The sequence below is a fragment of the Panthera leo genome, chromosome F3, assembly GCF_018350215.1.
Source record: "Panthera leo isolate Ple1 chromosome F3, P.leo_Ple1_pat1.1, whole genome shotgun sequence".
Classification (NCBI taxonomy): Eukaryota; Metazoa; Chordata; class Mammalia; order Carnivora; family Felidae; genus Panthera; species Panthera leo.
This window is the reverse complement of record NC_056696.1, coordinates 19,431,132-19,456,783: the sequence shown is the minus strand read 5'-3', so window position 1 is coordinate 19,456,783 and position 25,652 is coordinate 19,431,132. Positions and strand designations below refer to the sequence as shown.

The window sequence follows — 25,652 nt, the reverse complement described above, 5'->3', positions numbered from 1 at the left end:
AAGTAGAAGTCTTGTTGAATCACTATATCATACACCTGGAACTAACATGATACTGTATGTTAGCTATACTGGAATTAATATAAAATAAAATTAATAGTAATAAAGATAAGTACAAGTGGACAGCGAAAGAAGGGAAGGCAGGCACTCTGAGAGAAAGGGGAAGGGGCACCGCGGGGGCTCAAAAGTATAGTGTACGTGACTAGCGCCCTACAAGCTACAAGGTGAAGTAAGCAGGTGAAGAGCAGAGTGTAAATGAACTTTTCAAAGAGAGTTTAGTATATTTAGTTTTAAAAAATACTCATGGAACAGAGTAATTCAATGAGAGATGATTTGATACTGACTGGAAATACAGTAGGGAGAGAGACGGGAGAAATCCTTGTGATGTAAAGTAGTCTGACTAGGCTTCATGGAAGAGGTGAGCCATGAAGGATGAATGGGGAAGGCAGAGAGATTTAGGAGAAAAGGGGGGTAATTACAGACCAAGAAGAAGGGGCAGCCTTAGACACGGTGCATGAAGAGCAGAAAAATCCAGCCTGAATAAAGAATGGGACCGAGCCCATGACATGGGCAGGAACGACCTCTCTACAACTGCCAAGTTCATCCTCCAGGATCATCCCATTTAACCCTTACAGAAACTCTGAAACAAGTCGCACTACTAGCACTCTCCAAAGAAGGAAAGCAAGGTTCCAAGAGTTACGGTGTCCAGGCCACAGAGCTATGCGCAGCTGGAACGGGATCTTATCATTTGAATCCTAGCACCCAGTCAGTGTCCCTCCTGTCTCCTCTGAGGGCACATCAGAGGACTTCAGGAAAATAAAGGGAGTTAAAGCCCTTTGGATGACATCACTTTTAAAAACAAGTGTAAACGGCGCAGTTCATCCAAAATAGCTTAGTGATCTGCCCTCTGTTGAGAATGTGAACACAGGGCAAAACAAATGGTATAGACTTGAGATCACAGTATCCTAATATTACAGATGGGAAGACCTTGGCCAGATGAGTTAAATGATTCATTCAAGGTCATATGGCTAGTTGCCTACAGGGCTAGGATTCATTCAGCTCATTCATACACTCATTCATTCATTTATTCATTTAAGAAATATGCAAGGAGCATCCAGAACTCACACTGAGTGAGTGAGGCACAGTCACTTCCATAAGGAGTTTCCAGACAAGTAGAAACATGTTTCTCTAATCCCAGTGTTCAGGCTGTTACACACGCACTTGCCTCCCTCCACAGGTGGGCACCAGGTGCTGAATAATGTCTCTGTATAGAGTGAGTGGGTGATTGGCTAGCTGTCAAACTACAGCGGGGAGGCAGAGCCAGGCTTCTTTCAAGGTAAGGTCGTCTTTATCTCTATGGTGTTAAAGTCCCTGTAAGAGGAGCCCTGGCCGAGGACTAGCCCGGGTCTTCTGGAATGTGGTGGACTGAACGGCAGGGTAGGATGATGGGTGAGATGGCGGGTGGGTCTGGTCTTTAGGACACTTGCCTGTCCCCGCCTCCATCTAAGCTGTTCACACTGTCATTGAGTTTTGCACTGGCTTTTCCATCCACCCACCCCTGAGCTGGTCGCTCACCAGCATCAAGTCCAGGTAGGGAGGGAGCTACATGCCTTACATAGGAGTAGGATGACCCCTCAAGGAGGATAACAGAGAACAGCCACTCTCCTCTCCTTTATCTCAGCACAATCCCTACCTACGTACTGCCAACCCATCTGCTTCCCCACCACCACCACCGCCATCTTGTGCAGTATTCTGGGCCTGGCTCTGATGTGGTTTTTTGACCTTTACTTGGCTACTCCCAAAGGTTAGTTCCACAAGCGGACAATCAAATCGATAAAGGCATTGAAAGGATGTGGGTAGCTTCCCTTTGTTAATTGCGCCACGAGGACTGGCATGAAGAAGAGACAAAGGCTGTGATCCTCAAGCTCATTTCCTTATAAGGAGGCACACCAGATCTCCAAGAGTGAGGAAGGCACTCAGATTACATTAGATCCCAACGTCCTTGCTCCTTCCACTGCTATTCTGCTTTGAACCACCTCTGTCCTCCCTAGAGATATAAGGAGATGGGAAGAAGAAAGGGAGCTGGAGAGGGTCCTCTTGCAGATATTGCCTGGGCACTGACTTGGTAACAGAATGCCCGAAGGCCCCTTCCCCCAAGCGATGAAAATACCAGAGTGTCTGGAGGGTTAGTCCAGAGAACCCTGGGCTTTCTCTGTAGCGGAGGCAGACAGCTTTGGCAGATTATAGAAGAGGCCCATAGAGGTAATGGAAAGTGCAGTTCACTCAGGCACACACATTCAAAGAGCATCTCAGATACGCTTTCAGAAAGGGAAAATAATTGTGTGCTAATTGGTCTGTTGACAGAGACTGTCCTGCCTTCAGAAAGCCCTGATGGATCTCAGGTTCATTAGCACATCCAATTTTCCATAAATACTAGGTTGTGCGAACACTCACTCCAGTGAGTCTGCTCTCCTCCCCCTGCCCTTTGCCTCCCCCGCTGCTCTTGTCCTACCTAGGGGGACACCTACAAAGCTAAAAGGGACAGAAATGGGCTTCTAATTGTGAGCGATAGGGCCGGGCAGGGTGAGCACAGCTGATGGTGTGTGTGCTTAAGAGAACTGCAAATTGAATCCCAGGCTGTGCGCTGAGGAATTCAGACAAGTCTTTTTAAGGATGCTTTGTGAGAACCACTCCATTTTGCCATCCTGGGACCCATCTGAACTTTTGTGTGGGCTCTTTTCAGTAAGCCCTGGAGCATATCAAACCAAGTCCTTCCCCACACTTCGATTAAGTAGAGGGTGAGCTGCGAATGAGAACAGGGTCCTCTGCTTAATGGCTCTGATCCCTTCCCAGGCATCACGGACAGGAGGTACAGTGTATATATTCAGCCCTTTATAGTTTTCCAAGTGTTTCCATGTGAACTGTGTCATTGGGTGTCACCCCAACCCCATGGCAGAGACAGGGGTGGGATTCACAATATTAATCAGCAGGTAAGACAGGAGTGGGTGGGCTAATCAGAAGAGGTGCCAGGGGTGGTACCAGCAGCATTCTGGAGACCTCCCAAGGTCCATTCAACGGGAGACCTGGGGGCTCCAAGGGAGAGAGAACAGTGGTTACGATGGCACCCAGGTGATTGGGTGCAGACTGTTTACCAGCTGATATGGAAGTGGTTTAATATTCTAATAGCTGGTGTAGCCCTGTCAGCTGAAGCTAAGCCCTGGGTACAGGTGAGTCAAATAGCTGGTAACTCACTGACTTCTCAAGGTCATAGAAGTGGTGAGCATCAAGACTGAAACTTGATCCCAAGCTTTCTCCCTTGAGCAAGTTTGTTTCCCACTAAACCAGGCAGCCAGCCTTCACCTACCAAGGATTCTATTTAGTGCCTCACTGCGTGCCAGCCACGGCGAAGAAATGGTGTGCAAGCTACGGAGTCCCAACTTCTCCAAGCCCTCCTACCATGCCTGTGGGTGTGGGGACGTGGCAGTGGGGATGCACACAGCTGGAATATAATATGACAAATCCTGTAAGAGAGGTGTGCACTGAGCAGGGTAAACCTTGCAACAGAGTGAGATGTTCAGTAGGGTCTCAGAGGAATGTGTCAGATAAACAAAAGGGGCATGTTAGTAAACGAGAGGTGGCTAACAAGGGGGGAAAAGTAAGAGTACACCTGCTTACAGACATAAGAGACAGGCAGAGAGGCTGGAGGGTTTTCCCTTCCCCAAGGCTGAGCAGGTGAGCAGAACCCTTCATGCCACCCACCTCGATGCAGAGTAATGGCCTCGGTGGAAGCCAGCTCTACTCCTGCAAAGGCATGTTCAGTAGAGGGAAGCAGGTGGCAGGGGCTACAGCCCCAGTAAAGGAGTATCAGCTAGCAGGGATACGCTGCGGGATGCATCCAGCCTACTGGCCCTTGCTATGCGGATCTGTAAAAGCATGATCAAGCAAAGGAATGGTCTCTGGTGGAACATTTGACAGTAGGATAAAATGGGCAGGTCAACCCTATCAGGTGAGCACGGTGGTGGGATAGGGAGCCGAGACCTCCCGTTGCTCCTCGGTCTAGCAGGGTGTTCTTGGACAGGTCACGTGGTTCTCTAGAGCTAAGTTATGTGAGCATGAGGACGAGGAGGAGTGGAGGTAGGAGAAAATAATCCTGTTTTCTCCTGTTTTTCTGAATTGCATCCCATGGAAGGAGTACATTGCACCCCTCAACAGAGAAAACTCCAGGTTAATCAGCTCAGTGGAAGATGAATTATCATCCCACATTCCATGTGTGATTGGAGGAGTTCCAAAAAGAACCTTCCAAGGATGGCGGCCCCACTTCTGGGGAGATGGGCAGTGGCTCCAGTTCTGGAAAGTGCATCCCCAGGCACTACGATAGATGTGGCTTTGGGTACCTTCCTGCCTCTCACTGTGCCACCTGCAGACTTTGCCAAAGAGATGAGTCCGGTAAGCCATATTTCAGACTATGTATTGAACTCTTTATAGTGGACTAATGTGAACTCTGAACAAAACTTCCCTCCAGAGAAGTCAGAACTGTGACACTGAGAGAAACAATTTAAAGGGTGATGGTGGACACCCTTAAAATTCAGAATAAATAATCGTCAAGCATTACCAAGTGCCAGGAACTGAGAATACAGCAGTGAACAAGAGTGGTTCCTGCCCCAATGGCACCAGCTGAGAGATAAAACAGAAAAATAGTATTCAGTCCGGGCCAGAGTCAGCGTCAGCTCCAGAGCAAGGCAGAGCTAAATGTAAGCTGAAGTCACTGGCGTACAGAAAGGTCTAGAAAAAAACAAAGGAAAGAACTTGGAAAAGAAGCTAGAAGGTGAAGCAGATGAAAAAAAACAGATGACATGTGTTCCAACAAGAAATGGGGTAACCTGGGAGCCTTACTGCCCTTTTATAAGACCCATGTGTCTGGACCTTGTCCTTGGAGATATGTGATAGTCTTCACCGTAGTCCTCTTTATAAACCATGTTGATGCTCAAGTGACTTGGAGTAGCTTTGTTTCTTTCAACTAAACATGTTTATATGCCCTTGTACATACACTGAAAAGAGCATAACCTATGTGGAAAACAGTGACTCATTCATTCATTCATTTATTCTGTCAGTCAACAAACCTTTACTCATTCATTACCCATAATGGAATATGCTCTGTACTTCTACTGGGAACCAAAGATGAATAAGAGCCAGTCCCTCCCTCAAGGACTTCATGTTAGCTAGCAAATACAGTTCAAATGATAAGCCCTATAAAAGAGGCATCTGCTTGATACACCAAAGAGAGCATTTAACTACCTTGGGAGTCAGAAAAGGCTTCCCCAAAGAGTTAGTTACCTTTTTGACTTGAGCAAAGAAGAGTGAGGGAGAGACACTTACGTAAACAGACAAGCAAAGCAAACAGCAGGGGCTTTGGATAAAGACTAATAGTTAGTGGGATGCCTGGGCTGCTCAGTTGGTTGAGAGTCCAACTCTTGATTTTGAACTGTGATCTCACAGTTCCTGGGGTCAAGCCCCACATCTGGCTCTGCACTGACAGTGTGGAACCTGCTTGGGTTCTTTTCTCTCTCTCTCTCTTTCTCTGCCCATCCCCCATTCATTCTCTCCCCCTGCCCCCCAGCCTTCTCTCGCTCAAAATAATAAAATTTTTTTAAACAGACTAACAGGACGGGCCTACATGATAGAAATTGTAAGTGAAGGGTTGATGGGGGAAACGGGTTGAGAAGAGACAAAAGAGACCATTAGGGATAATCTTCAATGGCTTTATGGTTTTGTTAAGATGAGGAATTATTCTTTTTCAAGCTCCATTTGTGCTGTGGCTCATGCACTCTCTCTGTTTTTTATTTGATCCTTACGGAAATCCTTCAAGGTAAAAAATATTTTAATTATTGAACAGTTTTAAGGATAAGAAAAGTGAGGTTCAGAGTAGTTTGGTAACTTGCTCGCAGCCCACATGAGCAGTGGCACAGCAAAGACTTTTGGGTTCAACCCTATGTTCTCTGCATTGTCACAGTGCCACCGTCGCTGGGGCGCAGTGGTTTAAACGGGGCGAGGGGGGATGGTACATGAGGCTTTGCACTCATGCAGGCAGCAGAGAGGGCGGATAAGAGAGAGGAGCTGAGAATGGAGACGGGAAGACTAGTTAAAAAGATAATGCAAGAAAACTGGGCAAGAGTTGATGAGGTCCTGAATTAAGGGGATGGCATGGATGTGAGAAGGCAGTGAGGGGCAAGTTGAAGATATATCCAATGCCGTGATTATAGTGGTGGACCATGGAGTCTAAGTTAGGCAAATAGTGAGGCAAACGAGGCCATGAAGGGGGGAAGAAAGTGAAAAGCTGGTCAGGTCAAAGGGCAGGAAGGCACATTAATGGGACCTTTGAGTTGTTGACCCAGACCTACCTTTTATTTCCAGATAAGACCAATTCTTCTCCCACTTTGACACAGCCGACTCACTACAGGACTGAAGGGGGAAAGGGGCTTCCCCAGAGTTCTGTCTTCTTGGTAAAACCCACTCCATGTTACTAATAGTCTTCTTTCATCATTTTAAGCTGCTCAGAGACCAGAATCCCAAAGGCACCCTAAATCCCTGTTAACTTCAGCCACTGCCCTATCTCAGGCTCTCACTCCAGACACTGCACCTCTCTTAATCTGACCTCTTCAGGTAACTTCCATCGTGCTCTCTCGGTCTCATGATCAGTCTTCAGCAAGGTCCTCCATAACCTTGATCTCCTCTCAAGAGTCTGCTTCATCTTTTTGCATTAAGCACAGTCCAGAAGATGCTGAAAACAGGGGTTCCCTTTCAGTCTTGCCTAGCAGTGGCTGGCTGTGTTCCCACACCTCACATTGCCGGGCAGAGGAGTGAGGTGCGTTGCCACTGTCCTGGACACTGTTCCCCCTCCTCTCTAGCCATCTCTGGCTCCTCTGAAGCCAGAACCATCAGGACTTTATCACCCATGACCCCTCCTTGTTGCTGTCTATTTCTCTTGTTAGTCCCATTCAGTTGTTAAGGATGTCCAGTATTAAGCTTGCTTACCACTGTCTGTTATCACCAAAAGGTTTGTATCTTTCCTGTTGACCTCAGCATCCATGTAGAAAACCCTTTAATACCCTGGCCTCCCAGGTCCCTAGCCTTCTCCCCTCTCCGTTCATCTTGTCCTCCAGCCCCGTCTTAGCCACCCACACTCATGGCCATGTTCAGAACCTGATTTGTTTTGCTAATTGCACTTTCTCTCCAATCTCAACATAAATCATCACACACTTGCACTTCCCCTGGTCACTTCCCTCTAACAAGTATCAAACCTACTTAGACTTCCAATCTTTTGACCTAACCAACTTTTCACTTCCTGCCGTCCCTTAATAGTCCCAAATCCCTTGGTCCATCACTATAATCACTGCTTTGTGTATATTCTCAACTCCCGTTTTGTTTGTTTCATCTTCACGTACACACACACACACACACACACACACACATTTCTGTTCAATCAACTCTCCACCTCCTCCATGCCTGCCTGTACTTGAAGTGCCAAATGTAGCTGATAAAGCTCACAGCTATGCTGACTGTTCCCATGTAATTACGACCATGGGTCTCAAATGGGCTCTCAGTGCTGCCCAACAACCCACAACATTTATCTAGTCCATTAAAATACCTAGCTCCTATTCTTCTGAAACCATCCCCTGCATTCTTCTCTCAGTAATCCCTTCTCCTTCCTTTTAGGCAAGGACTCTGCTTCTTGTGTAATCAAGGAAATAGGATCAATCAGAAGGGGACATCCACATCCCGACCCCCAACGGCTACATCCTACTGCATGTGTCCTGCGCATTTGAATGCCTCCTGCTACAAAGGATGAGACGTTTATGCTATGTAAGAACCACCCCTCCCGCCTGCCCAGTTGCTCTTGCAGTTGTCTCCTATCACTTCTGAATTATTTTCTCCCCCTCTCCTGAATCATTTCAATCAACATGCCAACATTCTTGAGTATCTCTCATCTTAAAAACAAAAATTCCACCTCTCTTGACCTTATACCACTCTCCAGCTATCGCCCATTTTTTCTGTTTGCCTTTACAGCAAAACCCTTAAAGAATTGTCTCTACTCCTCTGGTTCCTCACTTTGTTTTCTCTCTTGAACCTTCTGCACTCAGCCTTTTGTACCTGTCATGACACTGAAAGCACTCTTATCTAGGTTGCTAGTTACCTCCATGTTGCCAAATTGAAGGTCCGTTCTCTATCTGACTGTTTAACAGCATCTAACGCAGTTGTCTGCTCCTTCTTCTATGAAACACTTGCTTCATATCGTCTTGTGATATGGCTTTAATTCTCTTCATACCTTTCTGCCTGGTGTCAGCCTTCTCTGTTGGATCTTTCTCCCAGTCCCCATTTCTGAATATTGATGTGCTGCACAACTCAGCCTTAGGGCTAGGCAGCCTTAGGGCTGCTCTACCAGCTACATTCACTCCTCAAGTGATCTCATCTCATCCTTTCTCATGATATTAAATACCACCTACATGTGTGTATATATTTGTATGCCAAAATCACATCTTCAGTCATGACCTTTCTCTCTGAAGCCTAGTGTTTATATTCACCTTCCTGTTAGATACCTCTACTTGGATGTCTAATAGGAATGTCAAATTCACTGTGTCTAAAACCAAGCTCTTGATTTGCTTCTTTCAGATTGGCATCTCCCCCACTGTTGTCCTTCTCAGTAAATGCAATCACTGTTCATCTTGCTGCTCATGCCAAAAATCTTGCAGTTAATCTTGAGTCCTTTCTTCTAATTTATTAGCTAAACCTGTAGGGCTCTACCATCAAAATATATCTTGGCATCTGCCAAATTTTCACTACCTCTATACAGCCAGCTTTGTCTGAGCGAGCCACCATTATTTCTTCCCTTGACCATTGCAGTAGTCACTGCATCAGTCTCCAGGATCCCTCTTTCTCCTCTCTTCCCTGATCAGTAATGCCCTCATGATCTTCACATCCTTTATTGATCTCCGTCTCAGGCAGTCTACCGTCAGGGGGAGATAAAATTTTCTCTGCAGCCTCATCTCCTACTTCACCCCTCTTGTAACGGCACTCCTGCTACATTATGCAGTGTTTCTGGATCGTAACATGCACACTCCTGCTTCAGGGCAATTGCACCTGCTCTCACTCCCATGTGGCTTGCTCCCTCCCTTCATTCAGATGTCTGCTTAAATGGCATTTTTTCACACAGGTCTTCCCTAAAGTGTGGTGTCCCTGTCCTCCTCTTGTGTGTCATCCTCTTGCCTGGCTCCACTTCTTCATACCATTAATCCCACCTGACATTATATTACATCTCCATCACTAGAATTTAAGCTTCATGAGGGCAGGGACTTTATATGTATTCTTCACTCTGGGATTCTCAGTACCTAGAGCAGTACCTGACACGTAACAGGTGTTCAGTAAATATCTACTGAACCAATAAACAAATGAACAAAACCATCTAAATTTTGGGTGTGATAAAAGCAGAATATAAGATAAGACTGACCATTCCTTGCCACCTTAATTTTACATTTAGAATAAAATAATCCAGCATTCTCAAGTATCGTCATTGGTCTTCTCTTCCCTATTACAATATGAGTTTTCCTAGAATTCTCCTAGATATAAGTAGAGAAGATAGGATGGAGGTTATGATTATTAATGTTATAGTAACTGCTGGATCATTTTCCAACATGCATGGCATCATATCACTCCTCTGCTTAAAACTCTCTGGATGTTTTCCATTGCACTTTGACATATTAAAATTCCTTTTCATGGCCACGTAATCTGATTCCAGTCTACTTCTGACCGTCATATTGTACCAGTGTCTTCTTGTTCACCTTACTATAGTCACAACAGTCTTCTCTGTGTTCCAAGGCACCAAGCCGGTTGCTGCCTCAGGGCCTTAGCACTTACTGTTCTTGCTGTCTGAATACTCTTCCCTCGGGTCATTCAGACTCAGCCTCAAAGTTTAAACCCAAAGTTCCCTCCCCAGACCAATCTGGCTAATATTAGCTGCTCCTTTCCCACCCCAGGAAATCCGTACCTTATGACTCTGCTTTTCTATCTTTATCTAAAATTACTTTGCTTTTACCTGTGTAAAATTCCCATCCCTCACTAGAACGTAAGAGGTGCAGAATAAGGACCTTGTCTGCCTTTCTACCAACAGTCCGTTGGCTGGAGACTGCCTCCCAGTAGAAGCTACATGACTATCTGCTGTGCAAGTGAAGACCTGGGCCACCTTTTAGGGACGGTTGTGCCTCGTCTCAGAAAGCTTCTTCCCCACGTCCATCAGTCAGGTCTGACTGATTTGGAGCTGGCTAAGACCCTAGCCAGCTTTCTCTCTGCTGTCCGCCCTCCCTCTCCCAGTACGCCACAGGCTGTTACCTTGATGGCCCCCGTGGCTATCTGGATATGGTGCAGCCGCCTCAGTGTGCTCTCTCTGTCGATGAAGTAGGAGGCTGCGAGCTGGTGCAGGGTCTCCAGGGACACGGCAGAGCTGTTCCCACTGCCCCCAACTACAGGTGCACTTCCTGCTGTCTCTGTCTTGCGGCTCAGTTTCCGCTTGTCCACAAAAATGGTTAGGGACTCTTCTCCTAAAGCAAACAACATGGGTCCATTGGTGAGGCCTTCTGAATCCCCTGCCAATTAGAACATGAAACCCTTGGCCAGAACAGTCAGAGCTCAGAGGGAGCCCATTGCCCCTGCTGACGACCTCTTCCTCATCACTGTCTTCAGAACAGTCTCATCACACAGTGCCCAAGGTGACCGGCATCACTGCCTGAGAGGCCCTCCTCCTTTTCCTTCATTCTTTAACTATCCCATAGCTCATCCCCTCCCCTCCAGCTTATCCATTTAACATCCTTTATTGATCTCAGTCTCAGGCAATCTACCTCCATGGGGGAGATAAAATTTTCTCTCTCAAGTTGTTTATGAGAAGTCACCATGGATATTTCTGCTCCCTCAGAAAGGGCAAAAGCCTTGAAGCTCACCCACCCTCTTCCCCATCAAACACTCAACACCTACCACATGCCGGCAGCTGGCCTGAACCCTTGGAGAGATCCTTTCTGTCCATCAGACAGTGAGCTAAATGTTATAATAAATCTTGCTTTCTTCTTCCCAGGGCAGAGAGAACCCTGCCTCTTCAGAGCTTTTGATTTGGCCACAGGTACACCATCCCCACTCCCAACCTTGTCCCTATCCAGCCCAGAATCACTAGAATTGGTTTGTCCAGTTACCAATCTTTAGGGAGGTAAGCAGGGGTCAGGGACTCAATGGACATTTGCTTTTTTGCCCATGGGTCTGACAACTAGAGCCACAGCAAATATTAGGATGTGGAAAAGCCTCTAGGTGAGAAGCCTCTGTCAAAAGAAAACTAGGAGCGCCCCCTGCTGGCAAGTGCTTAGTAGGAGCCTGTCAGTCCCCCAACCTCCTTACCCCGCACCCCCTCCTCAGGAGGATGCTTATAAGCAAATAGCAATGTTCTAGGTAAATTTGGATGTCAAGAGATTATACTGCTCTCAAAGGCACCAGAAAGAAAAATATTTCTCAGGCAATACCAGGCAAGGAAGAACAAAGACCCAGAAAGACTCAAGCTATACTCCTTGGGTCTTAAAGCTATTTTCAATGATCTGACAGCCAATTAGTGTAAGATCATGATGTTGCTTACCTCCAAGGGTGGCAGAAAGTAAGAAATGAGTGCCGTACTTTTTTATCAGGTTTTCAGTAACCTGTTGTAAGTTGGGTCTCCTTCCGAGGAGGCGGATGTTCCGGATAAATTCTGGGGCAAGAGGCAATGGCAAACTGAAGAAGTCCCTCCTTTCCAGAGCCAAGTTGTTTACTTTCCAACGGGCAAACTCCCTGGAGGAAAAGTCAAGGGATGAAGAAAAGCTCAATGTATTTAAGAACAAGAAACATAAAATCTGAAAGAGGTCATGTTCTTCCTCCACTTGTACCCTCCTCACTCCCCTCAGCACACATCCCTCCACATGGAGGCACCCACTGCCTGCAAGACCTCCACATGGAGGCACCCACTGCCTGCAAGACCTCCACATGGAGGCACCCACTGCCTGCAAGAGGCCGTTTGGCCTTCCACCCAGCTTCCCATTCCCAGGCTGTCAACTGACTTCCATCAGAACCTATTCCCATCTGCTTTCTCACTGGAGTCTCTGATTTGCTTACTCATATGCAGGTAGTCATGTAGTAGTGTAGTACGGGAAAACAATTATGCAAACAGTGAAAACATGAGAACAATGGATTGCAGAGATATGATTTAGTCACAGTTGCCACTCAATGGATGAGTCACATCACCTATCGTGGCCTCAGTTACCCATTTGAAAGTAAGGAGTGTGGTCTACAACAGTGGTTCTCAAACTTTTGACCCGTTCACACTCTTAACACATGACGGAGTCCCCCATGTTTATGCGGCTTATCTCTATTGATAATTACCACTTTAAAAATTAAAACAGAAAATTTTAATTTATTAGTTCACTTAAAGATAACAGCAGTAAATCTATTACATATAACATAAATGACATATTTTTATTACCATAACCATATGTTCTGAAACAAAGCCAATTTAGCAAGAAGAGTGGTATTACTTTGCATTTTTGCAAGTGTCTTTAATATTTGGCTTACCAGAAGAAGGCTACTTTCTCATATTTGCTTCTGCATGTATTCTTACGTAGTCTTTGTGGATATTCACTAAATGCAACAAATGTCGTTCCTTAAAGGTTACAGAGTGGAATCTGAAACCACATCAACGCACTTTTTATACTCTATTACATTAAAATCCAGTGTTCTATATTGTATTTTGAATGGATCTTTTTACCCTTCGTGCTTTTGAAACATCACGCATTGGTCATCCAAAAAGTATGGGATCACTGAATTATTCAGGTCTTCCACATTGTGATACTTCATTATATAATGTCAAACACCGTATTTGTTAATATCACAAATCCCATGCATAAAGTTGCTAAGTACTGGAACTGCTACTAAGCTCATAATGACAAATATAAGTTTTCCAAAATTCTAATTTTCATTTGAAAGCTTAAATTTTATCATTGGCAACAGATACTGTTAGCTGTTTTCCTTGAAGAGGTAGGCTTACTTTATCCCCCGCCCCTTTATTTTTTGAGAAAATGTTTGCCAGACACTAAAGTGTCTAAATAACCACAGTTTATCTGTTGGCTGTTCTTTGAAGAAAAATTCAGTTCCAATGAAAACGCGACTAGTTCAGCTTACAATTCAATCACAAAAGCATCTTTCCCTGAGACAATCATCATTCTTCAGTAGCCTTAGACTCGTTTTATGTTTATTTTACATTTCATCATACAAAATACTAAAAAGATGTGTAGGGGTGCCTGGCTGGCTCAGTTGGTAGAGTATGCAACTCTTGATCTCTAGGTCATGAGTTCAAGGCTCACATTGGGCATGGAGCCTATTTTTAAAAAAGGTGTATACTTAAGGGTCAATATCTAATAAAATTAATAAGTTTAACTGCTTCAAGGACGTTCTTATGTGAATCTAGCATAAAAACAAGCATATGTGTGTGTGTGTGTGTGTGTGTGCTTAGGTGCAAGTATGTAATGATGGAGATGACTGGTGTGATTTGGTGAGACTGCCTTTATTCAAACACAGATGCCAGTAGTTTTATTCACCACTGTTTTTTGTGCCATCAGTGCAGATGTCAATATGGACATCCTGAAAAGACCTAAGAGAACCCATCTTTTGAGAAGCCCTATTCTATAAGATGGCAAAATTCCAAATTCCTTTCTAGTCCCATCTAGATCTTTAATCTTCATATTTTGATCCTCACTGAAAGGGACACATTTCCAAGGGGAATCTGTCCTGGGATGAAATTGAAAGGATCACATCCATTAGTGAGAAAGTACTTTTCCATAGCCTTTCAAATTATACTCATAAGGACCAGCTCCATTGCCTTAGGGAACAACAAAATTCAAGGTCTTCTCAACCTTCTCACCTATCCCTACTCTGCTCTTTATGACAGTGCTGAAGTTTGGTCTAACTTTCTCCCCAAATCCATGGACTACAAATGACAGGGCTGCAGAAAAATAAAAAGAGCTCCAAAATAATAAAAATCCATGCCCAATTTAAACCTATAGAATTCTCCCACCTAACTATAGAGACTGAGACAGAGAGGAGGGGCATGTGCCAAATATTACCAGGGAAACAAAAGAAAAGAGACAACTAATAATTCAAGGTTCCAGCAAAGTCTTTTAAAATTCCCATTGTGTGGCTTTATTTATCTAAGAAGGCAAGTTCATAATAATACATTATCATTTATTTCCTTTGTACAGGAAATGCTAAACTTTAATTAAAGTACGGGATATTTGTCAAAGTGTTTTCTATACCAAAACCCACTGCAGCATGATGAGCAATCACTTGATCTCATGTCTAACTGGCCAAATGGCCAATCAAGACAGAGTGACTTAATAGGTTAAAAAAACAACAGCAACAACTATATGCTGCCTACAAGAGACTCACTTCAGCATTAAGGACACCTATACTGAAAGTGAAGGGATGGAAAAAGATACTCCATGCAAATGGAAACCCAAAAGAAGCCTGGGGTAGTTATATTTATATCAGATAGAGTAGACCTTAAGCCAGATTGTAACAAGAGACATAGAAGGGCATTATATAATGACAAAGGGATCAACTCATCAAAATACAACATTTGTAAAAAGTTATGCACCCACCATGGGAACAACTACACATATCAAGCAAACACTAACAGATCTGAAAGGAGAAATAGCAGTTCCAACGATAGGAGGGGACTTCAATACCTCACTTTCAACCATGGATAGACCATCCAGATAGAACATCAACAAGGGAACATCAGCCTTAAAACTACATATTAGACCAGATGGACATAACAGATATATGCAGAACATTCCATTCAATAGCAGGATAAAACACATTATTCTCAAGTGCACATGGAACATTCTTCAGAGTAGATCATGTGTTAGGTCACAAAACAAATTTTAATGGATTTAAGAAGACTGAAATTATATCATGCATCATTTTCAACCACAATTGAATGAAACTAGAAAGTACAAGAGGTGTAAAATTCACAAATACATGGAGATTAAACAACATGCTTTTGAATAACCAACATGTCAAAGGAGAAATAAAAAAAGTATCTTGAGGCAAATGAAAATGGAAACACAAATACCAAAATGTATGTGATGCAGCAAAAGTAGTTCTAAGTGGGATGTTTATAGTGATAAATGCCTACACTAAGAAAAAATAAAGATCTTAAATAATAACCAAATTCACACTCCAAGGAACTAGAAAAGAAGAACATATTAAACCCAAAGTTAGTAGAAAGAATAACAAAGATTAGACTGGAAAGGAATGGCATAGAGACTAAAAAGACAATAGCAGAGATCAATGAAAATGAAATCTGCTTTTCAGAAAAGATTTTGAAAAATAGACAAATCATTAGCTAGACTAACCAAGAAAAAAAAGAAGACTCAAATAAATAAAATTGGAATTGAAAGAGGAGACATTACAAATGATACCACCCAAATACAAAGGATCACAAGAGACTATAATGAACAATTATATACTAATAAATTGGACAATCTATGAGAAATAGATTAATTCCTAGAAACATATAACCTACCAAGACTGAATCATGAATAAATAGAAAAATCTGAACAGACCAACTACTAGAAAGAAGATTGAATCAGTAATAAAAAAACTCCCAACAAACAAAAGTCCAGGATCAGATGGCTTCCCTGGTGAATTCTACCAAACATTTAAAGAAAAATTCCTACCAGTGTTTCCTAAACTCTTCCAAAAATGGAAGAGGAGGGAAAACTTCCAAACTCAATTTATGAGGCCAGCATCACCCTGATACCAAAAACTGACAAGGACACTACAAGAAAAGAAAGTTATAGGCCAGTATCCCTGATACACATATATGCAAAAATCTCCAAAAAAACTATTAACAAACTGAATTCAACAGTACATGGAAACAATCATACACCATAATCAAGAGGGATTTATTCCAGGAATGAAAGGATGGTTCAACATTCGCAAGTCAATCAATATGATACATCACACTAGTAAAACTAAGTATAAAAATCATATGATTATCTCAGTAGATGCAAAAAAAAAGCATTTGAGAAAATTCAACATCCATTTACGAAAAAAACCCTGAACAAAAAATGTGTAGAGGGAACATACTTCAACATAATAAAGACCATATATGACAAACCCACGGCTAACACTAGACTCAATGGTGACAAGCTGAAAGCTTTTTCTCTAAGATCAGAACAAGACAAAGTTGCCCACTTCTGTCACTTTTATTCAACATAATACTGGCAGTCCTAGCCAGTGCAATTAGGCAAGAAAAAGAATTAAAAAGCCTCCAAATCGGAAAGGTAGAAGTAAAACTCTGTTTACAGATGACATATCATATATAGAAAACCCTAAAGACTCCACCAAAAAAAAAACTTAGAATAAACAAATTTAGCAAAGTTGCAAGACACAAAATCAATATATAAAAATAAGTTACATTTCTACAAACTAATGACAAAATATCAGAAAGAGAAATTACGGAAATAATCCCATTTACAGTTGCACCAAAAAGAATGAAATACCTAGGAATAAATTTAATGAAGAGTGCAAGAGGTCTGTCTATACACTGAAAGTTGTATAATACATTGATGAAAGAAATTGAAGACGACACAAATAAATGGAAAGATAGTTCATGGATTGGAAGAATCCATATTGTTAAAATGTCCATTCTATTCAAAGCAATCTACAGAGTCATTGCAATCCTTGTAAAATTTCCAATGGCATTTTCCATAAAATAGAAAAAAAGCAATCCTAAAATTTGTATGGAATCACAAAAGACCCCAAATAGCCAAAGAATCTTGAGAAAAAGAACAAAGCTGGAGGCATCGCACTTCCTAATTTCAAACTACATTACAAAGCTATAGTATCAAAATATTATGGGCCTAGCCTAAAAACAGACGCATTGATAGTGGAACAGAACAGGAAACCCAGAAACAAAACTCACACATATATGGCCAATTAATTTGTATCTAAAGAGCCAAAAATATACAATGGGGAAAGGACAGTCTCTTCAGTAAATGGTAATGGGAAAACTGAGTAACCACATACAAAAGAATTAAACTTGACCCCTATCTTCCACCATACACAAAGATGAACTCAAAATGAATTAAAGACTTGAACTTAAGCCCTGAAACCTAAAACTCAGAAGAAAGCACAGGCAGTAAGCTCCTTGACTTGGATCATGGTGATGGTATTTTTAAGCTGATACCAAACCCAGCTTCCCTGCTTTGTGGTAGGCCACACATAGGCTTCATCAACTAATAAAGAATTTCTATCCTATCAATTAAATTACTAGGAGAAATAAAAAGCAGGCATTCTTCCATTTTTCATAATTTTTTACAATGGTCTAAACCTTCACCAAAAGGAAAGATCACCTTACCATAGAGGTAGCTCCCACTTTAATTAAATTTAATAAATAAAAATTGGTGGTCACATTGCTTGCTTAGTCTCTTTATTCAAGACTGCCAAAGAGTACCTCCTAGAAAAAGCCTCCCCTGACCATCCCATCTCAAAGAGCACCCTCTCTCTCCCAGACTCTGTCCCATGCTCTGCTTTATGTATCTTTTTTAGCACTCATCACTGTCATAATATATTTTTAAATTTTCTTTCTCTTGCAGTAAAACAAACTCTATGAAGGCAAGATTCTTCATATTGATTCTTTTGGTCTTACTCAACAGCAATAGAACAATGCTAGTACTTCTAACAACACAATAATGGATGTTCAGTATATCTTTGTTGAATGATTGGGAGATTCTCTCATTTATTTTACTTATTCAAAATAGTCAATTATTTACTGTCATAGCTCTACTAATCCTTTAATTGTTTGCAAATTATTGACAACTAGATAAAAAAAGCTATAAGATACATAGGAGCAACTACCAATTCATGATTGATCTGAAATGAAAGTAAAGCATCCTAAATGTGTCTGCATATCAATGGGAAAATTAGATTTGATTTATAGAAATATAATTTGCAGGGATGATTTTGTGCATTTTTAATATGTAAGTCAAGGCACTGATGGTATTTTCCTATGCTTTGGTAAACTGAGTCTGGGCCCTCTTCCAGTGGACATGGACAACTTCCAAACCCTGAGGTACATTCTGAACCCATGGTCAACACTCTGAAGTCCAGTGAGTATGGAGCCCCCATCCAGACTCTGGCTGTGGTTTATATCTAATGTTAATGATCAGCAGCCCCACCCCCCTACAATGGGTATAACAATTTCTGCCACACTCCTAAGGTTCAAGGTCACCAAAAGAAGCAACAATCTTGGAGTTAGGCACTTTTCCTTAGTCTTCATCTTCTTTTGTCCAACATCAGACTTGGGACAATATATATTTTACCCAAACCAGGAAGAGTTTTGAGCACATCTTACTTAAATGAACCAAGCTGTGGAAGCTCAGAAAGCTAATTTGCCTGATGTCACACAACTATCAAGAGGGAAACTTGGGCTATTAGAATTAAAAGGAATATTTTAGTCCTATTTGCCAATCTTTTTCATATTATTGTGTACATTGAAAATTCTCCATGGGATGCACTGGGATCAGACAAGAGGAGATAAGCAACATATGCTGCCCAGATTTTCCCAGTTGCCCCAAGAGCAGAAGGGTCAACCTATGGCCATGCCCATACCTATCCATATCCATTTGCAGTACCACCAGGTGCCAGCAAGCATAGCCGTTGAGAAGGTCTATTCCTCTCCTCTTACATTATGATTGAAAACCACAAAACAAGAGAGGGAAGCAGTTTGCTTAAAGCAATATAACCAATTTGTACCAGAACCAGAACAAAAAGCTAGTGTCCTGACCCCACCACAGTGCTTTTAACAACCATGATGGTAGTGACAACAGCAACAGCGAGACCCGGAGAGGTTGAGAAAATCATTTGCATGAAGTTACAGAATTAGAAAGTGGCTGAGATTAAAACCCAGGTCAATACCTCACTGCTGTTTCTGTAACGCTATTTTCCCTGTGTAGACTAAGTGTATTTTATGGTATTCTAATTACTTTTAAATGTTTATTACCTTTCAATGAAAATATTTCATCACCTGGAACATTTCATTCCTTTGGTTCTCTATGTAAACATGAATTGACTGTACATCCAAAATACATACAGCAAAGCAAAACCTTTTTGGATGAAGGTGGCTTCAGCACACCCATTTGCAGAAGGAGAAATTGAGACCTAGTTAAAATCAAGTCCATATACAGAGTACCATGGGAGAAATCAAAGATAAAGGCCTGATTCCAACTTCTATGGCTTCTCAGGAAATCATAACACAGAATAACAAATGACTTAGAAAAAGTGAATGATACTGTCTTAGGAAGCATTTTATGAGCAAATAATAAAAAATAATGGTTAACATTTAATGAATTCTTAGTATGTGCCAAGCATTCCAAGCATCTTACAAGCATTAACCAATACAATATTCAAAACACCCCTACAAGGGGGAAAATATCATTATCCTCATTTTATGGGTGAGGAAATTGAGGCACAAATAAGTTAATTTGCCCACTGGGGAACACCCAGTAGGTGGCAGAGTCAGGGTTTAAATAGAAGATGTCTGGCTTTGTAGTCCACAGTTTTTAGCACCATGCTAGTCTACCGACCCTGTGAGACCCAAAAGAACAACCACGATTTTGTGCGGGTATCAGCCCAGAATTAGGCATAGGCCTCAGCTGCTGGCAAGAAAGTTCAGGCTCGGAGGGTGCCTGGTGGTTTTCTCTTCTACTTCGCTAAGTTTCTTCCCTGCCCTTTGGGGGCCCTTCATTGAATCAAAATAATGGGGGAAACATTTGTGAAAGAAGTTTGAGCCAGAAAGTGGTAAAAATGTACTTACAGAACTTATTAACCTGGTTCTTTCCAGCATCTGAAAACCTCAGAAGGCAATACTGGAAGGCAGCCTGAGCTATTCAGAGAATAAATGTTCATTTCCGATTTCTCGTTTAGCAGTTTTTTTCCAGTAATAAAATAATCAAGGCTCTTTTTTTTTCCCTAGGAAAAGGATGTTTTCTATATATCAATTATATTAACACACTACTTCAATTAAGCCATCATCTTTGTTTCAATTAAGACATCAAGTAAATCTCCATTTCAATTTAGCCATTTCTCTTAAAATCTTCCCCCACTGTGTTTGTCAGGCAGTAAACAGTCTGAGAGAGCAAACGTCTCCAACAGTGGTGAAGCCCCTGTGGAAAGTGCCTTTAGAACAGCAGAGACCACTAAAGGGCTCCCAGGTTAAAGCAAAGGGTGACCAGAACGCTCCAACGTGGACTCCACCTGCAAAGCTGTTCAAGTGGTACATGGAAAGGGTGCCCCGATAGGCTGCTATAAGAAGTTGATTCCATTTTCCACCATATTTTAGATTAGCCCAGAGTGAACAACATACATTTTTGTCAAAGGGTTAACATGCCCATAAAGTTATTAATAACAACCAAAACAGAATTTAGGAAAGGTATAATCCAGACCGGAGGCTAAAACCCAGTGTGTTACAGCATTTGTACACACCAACACAGAGAATATGGTAGGCAAAATCCAAAATCTCTCTATATATTCTGAAACGATTGTAGCTTTCTGTGTCCCACACTGCTCAACCCTAATGGTCCAGATCGCCCACAAATGACGTTTCTAGTTGTCCATGAACTTAGGGATTTTCCCAGAACCTAAAGGGCCTGTAATAAGAAAGCAGAATCTCAGCCATGCCAAGCTCGGGCAACAGGAGCTTCTGCAGGACTTTGGGACTGGACCAGCTCTGGGTTTGAAGCAAAAGGGGCTCTGATGAGAATACTAACTGGCTACAAGGTGTTCCTAATTTGAAAGTTGTAAGTAAAGAATGTCTCCAAGTCACAGCCTCTAAGTCTAATGTCACCCACCACGCCATGGCACTGCGTTCCTCCAAGTAATACAAGGTCAACGAGAACTCTGGCTGCACGTGTGCCCCCCTGCAGGGCCCCAGGCTCCTGGCTCTGAAAGACTTGGAAAGAGCACAGCTGGGGATCTTCCATCCCGGTGCTGTTTCCAGCAGCTCGGTGCGGAAGCACCACCTTTCTGGCTTGTAAACTGAGAATACTGATCCAGCCCCCGTGAAGAGACATTACCTAAGAAACCTCCCTTCCTTATGAAGCCTTCAAGGAGAGAGTATTTTACAAGGAAATCCACAGTCTAAAAATAAAAACACAACTATACCTCAATGAGGCTGAAATCTAGTAATCATGAACACTGCAACCTACCACACGGGTACTTGTGCCGAGACCTTGGGCTAATAGTGAATTAATAGTTAGCAGTTTTCCAATAGACCTATCTTTCCATTTCTGTGTGGAAAGCATGTTCAGGCACCTTTCCAAGGCCACCACTATGGCTGTCATTTGGAAAGTCTCATTTCCTGTACCCTGAATATGCAGCTCTACCCACCCCCTCTGGGGTGGCCCCCTTGCAGGCTTGGCACAACCCCGTCCCAGCATCAGTATGTCCTTGAGTATTAGGAGCCCATTTGTTCCTCCTGAGTTAGACCCCAGGTTGTGTTTACTGGGGAGACAATCAATGCCGTTTCCAGCAGAGCTAACCAATCGTCACCTGCTCACTCAGGCGGCAGTTCTCAGAATAGGCGCTGGGACTCCCAGAGAGGTTGGGGAGAAGTCTTATGGCAGCTGTGGAGCCCAGGATGCCCACCTCCAAGCACCACTTTTAAAACAATGGCAGAAAGAGTAGGCTGTCATGATAGGAAATACTGTCCTTCTCTCTTCTTTGGCCTTCCTGATCTATTTCCAATAACCTCTTTTGGGGGGCCACCCTCCTCCAACCTTCAGTGTTCAAAGGGACTGTCAAATGCTGAAGGGACTGAGTTATCATTCTCCAAAAGGTTGTTTTTGGTAGGAACCATACTTGGAAGAAAAACAAATATGACTGGTTTTCCTTGAAAAATGAAGGGAGACACAGGACAGGTCATTGAATTAAATATTTAAGAACTTTGGAGCAAAAAAAAAAAGATGAATTGGCCTTAGCTAAAGACACAAATAGTTTTCTTGCCATTTTTCTTGTGACTTTACTTTGTCTATGTGAACTGTCAACCAATGGCCATGGGAAAATTTCTCACATACCAACCAGTTCTGGATAAATGCAAACGTCTTTGTTCTCAGAGCTCACCTTTCTCTTGGAGAGTTGCCTTTCCCCAGCTAGCTTGAGACTTGCCAATTTGACACAGGAATTTCAATAAACACCACAGAGGATTGCACTGCTTATTTTCCTGAAGAGTCCCAGATCACAAAGAAGCCTTTTTTTTTTTCATCCTTCTGCCAATATACCTCACATCCAGGGCTACTGCTCCCACCACAGGACTCGGGCCACCATTGAGTTATTTACCTCAGTGAGATACCTAGATGGTTTCACATTCTTTAGCTGGACAATTTTAGGGACTGAGGGATATATCATGTTTTGGCTCCTGTACAGAGGCAGTATTTCTAGACACATCACATCATCAGGAGATTTCTATCTCAACAACAGATTACTGTAATGTACTTAGCTATTAGAGCCTTTACTGCTATAATGAATAAGACATGATTAATCTGAGCTATAAAAAGAAATTATAATAAAAACCATAATCTCTTACATTGGTGTAAGCTTTCCTTTCATTTTTAAAAATGTTTGTACACAATTTTCACACAAGCTCAACTATTTTATCTATACAAGAACCTCGGGGAAAAGGAAGCAGAAATATCATTACTCAACTATTAACCTTTTATAGGTTAAAAATGAAGAGACAAAGAAACTGAAAAAAAGTGACCCAAGTCTCCTTTTATCAGTGGTAGAGTTTGACAAGAACCCAGACCACCTCATGAGTGATTTTCTGCCTTTGGCTATGACCTGTGCTCAAGTTCAGGGATCCCGGTACGCCTCTATCATACTTCCCAGGAAATCCTTTGGCCTTGTTAACCAGGGAGAAATTCCAAGACAGGAAGGCTTCAGTCCAGGAGCCCGCTGGTTAAATAATACCTCAGTCCATGCAACCCTAGGAGGCACCAGAGCAGAGATGGGGCCAGCCCTCCCCCAATGCCCCTGTCCTTCCCACTATCTAGTAGAATTCAAGAAGCCTAGCATGTAGGTAATTTAGCAGCCTGCTGTGTTCTCAAACAACGGCCCGTAAACAATGATTGGCCAATTTCATTCTAATCTTCCCAATTTTGCTCTAATTAAAATCAAGCTGTAGCTTTCAAACAGTTTAATTAAGGCTGATTGGGAAAAATGGGGAGGGGAGACTCAAGCTTAGAGGAGGAGGACTGGGTCACTGCTTGGAGAATCTCACACTGTCCATTTGGGACTTGGGGGATTGAAGAGGGCACTGAGGGCAGTGTGTTTGTAGAATCAATGTGAAATACAACACACTCATTGGAATGAAGGGCCAGTGAATCTGTGAGACCAGAATGAACTGAAAGGGGAGCTAAGATCTGTGTTTTCCCACTCAGAAACCTCAGCTCTGTTCTGACCTCCCAACCTGCTCCCCACAGCTCATCTGTTCGACTGTGGATAAAATGGCTCTGCTCACCACTCTTTGCCTCCCGTCGTGCGTGTCTTTGCTCAGCAAGCTAACAGCCCGTGCCATGCTTCTCCCCAGCAAAGGTCCATGGGCTTCCCATTATCTACTTAACTCTAAGAGAATTCCCCCAGACTGGCAGCTCCTTCCACTGTTCTACAAGTTTATTCCTTTCGCAATGAGATAGCCCTTCTGGAATTTGGGTGTATTTACTTTTTATGTGAACTGATCTTTGGACTAAGTATTTTTTGTTCCTTCAATAGCTTCTAGATTCCTAGGCTCTTATGCTAAAACTTCTCTGCATGCAATCTAGCTTGTTAATGTGTTTCTTTTTAAAGATGGAAACCAAAATTAAACACAATTCAGTAGCTGTGTTCTGAGCCATGGAGAGTATAGGATACAATTTCTGAATACATCATTATCATCATTATAACCATCATCATTGTGTCTATCTACTGAACTCTTATGTTACCAGTCATGGTAGTGGATGCTTTACATACTTTTAAAATCATCACCACAACCTTATAAATATCAGTGTGGCAGATTGAATCTTCATTCTCACCTATAGTAGAATGCCCTTTGATAGGTGACTTCACAGTACCCATCACTCATACAGATGGACCTCATTTCCCTTCCCCATTGACATTGGACTTGGCTATGTGGCTTCGCTCTGGACAAACAGATATGGACAGAAGTGACCAGGCGCCAACACTGGGCCAAGACCTAAAAAGGCATTGCATATTTTTTTCTGGCCTGCCTGCCCTGGCCATGAGCACTGCTTCCCCCACTTAGTGGCAGGTGCTTCTCTTTCAGCCTGAGACCCATGATAAACATCATTGGAGAAAACACCACATGGCCCCCTTGCAGACCTGTAGCCTGAAGCATACTAATTCAGTCAACCTCCAGATACATGAGCGAGAAAAGTGATATTGTTTGAAGCTGAATATGGGGGTTATGTTTAAGTCCATAATTATGGCAGTAGTTAACTGATACACTGATTTACACCACAACTTTAGTCCTATTTTATAGCTGAGCTAGCTGAGGCTTAGATAATTTAAGTATCCTAGTCAAGGACACACAGCTAACCAAAAGAGTGAAGATAGTCTATGATCTTTCATATGTGTGTGTGTGTGTGTGTGTGTGTGTGTGTGTGTGTGTGTGTATGTAAAGGAAATATGTTTCCTTTGTTAACACACCTGAATATTTCATTCCTTTTTTGTTTTAGTAGTTGTATACTAAATTCATTTAAATTTTTGTTATTTTTTTATTGAAATATAGTTGGCACATTTGCATTCCTTTAAAAATTTTTTTTAAATATTTATTTATTTTTGAGAGACAGCATGAGCATGGGAGGGGCAGAAAGAGAGGGAGACACAGAATCCAAAGAAGGCTCCAGGCTCTGAGCTGTCAGCACAGAGCCTGACACAGGGCTTGAACTCACAAACCATGAGATCATGACCTGAGCCAAAGTCGGACGCTTGACTGACTGAGCCAATCAGGTGTCCCGCATTCCTTTTTTTGAAGAAGAAAGTATTCTTGGCTAAACAGTAATCTTATGGTCAACCAGAACCCCACGTTTTTTCCAACCCAATTTGTTTTTGTTTCTGTAACTGCTGAGCCAAGCCACCTATTATCTTACATTTGTGAACTTGACATTTTGAACTTAAATCTTGGGCTTTGCACTTCACCACCTTATTGCATTCCATCCCTCATGGCAGACTGGAAAGTGTTCTCTAAGCTATTTCTACTTTCTCCTTGGGTTCACAGATACACAAATTTCCCCAGCTTCCTCTGCATTTAAATGTAGTCATGTGAATGGGTTCGGGCCAGTGGAATGTGAACCCAGGCCCAACTCATTAGACCTTTCTCTCTTTCCTTGTTTACCAGGACCCAAAGGAGGACACTGAGACCCTAGATGATGACAGAGTGACTACATGGACAGAGTCTTAATCTTGAATGATTTCATGAAGCACTCTCCTTTTAACCATCTCATAAATTGCACTGGACTTGAGCAATGAATAAATAATTAAAT

At 42.4% G+C, this 25,652-nt stretch overlaps 1 protein-coding gene and 1 long non-coding RNA gene across 7 annotated transcripts in view; one reads left to right on the top strand and one right to left on the bottom strand.

The window, feature by feature from the left end:
* Nucleotides 1-25,652, bottom strand: part of BRINP2 (BMP/retinoic acid inducible neural specific 2) — a 121,621-nt gene that overhangs the window by 10,725 nt on the left and 85,244 nt on the right. For all 3 annotated transcript variants that reach the window (XM_042925587.1, XM_042925589.1, XM_042925588.1), the window contains exons 3-4: nt 11,660-11,850; nt 10,378-10,586 (exon numbers count right to left, since the gene is read on the bottom strand). In XM_042925587.1, coding sequence (XP_042781521.1) covers nt 10,378-10,586; nt 11,660-11,850 — 400 coding nt within the window. The remainder of the gene's footprint in view (nt 1-10,377; nt 10,587-11,659; nt 11,851-25,652) is intronic.
* LOC122211996 lies at nt 27-25,652 on the top strand. 4 transcript variants are annotated; one of them, XR_006198923.1, is made up of 4 exons: nt 27-1,333; nt 1,679-4,443; nt 7,711-7,857; nt 25,508-25,652. It is a non-coding gene; the product is annotated as an uncharacterized LOC122211996 (long non-coding RNA). The 4 variants fall into 4 exon arrangements; XR_006198924.1 differs by having other exon boundaries at nt 27-1,801; nt 4,187-4,443; XR_006198921.1 differs by having other exon boundaries at nt 27-4,443.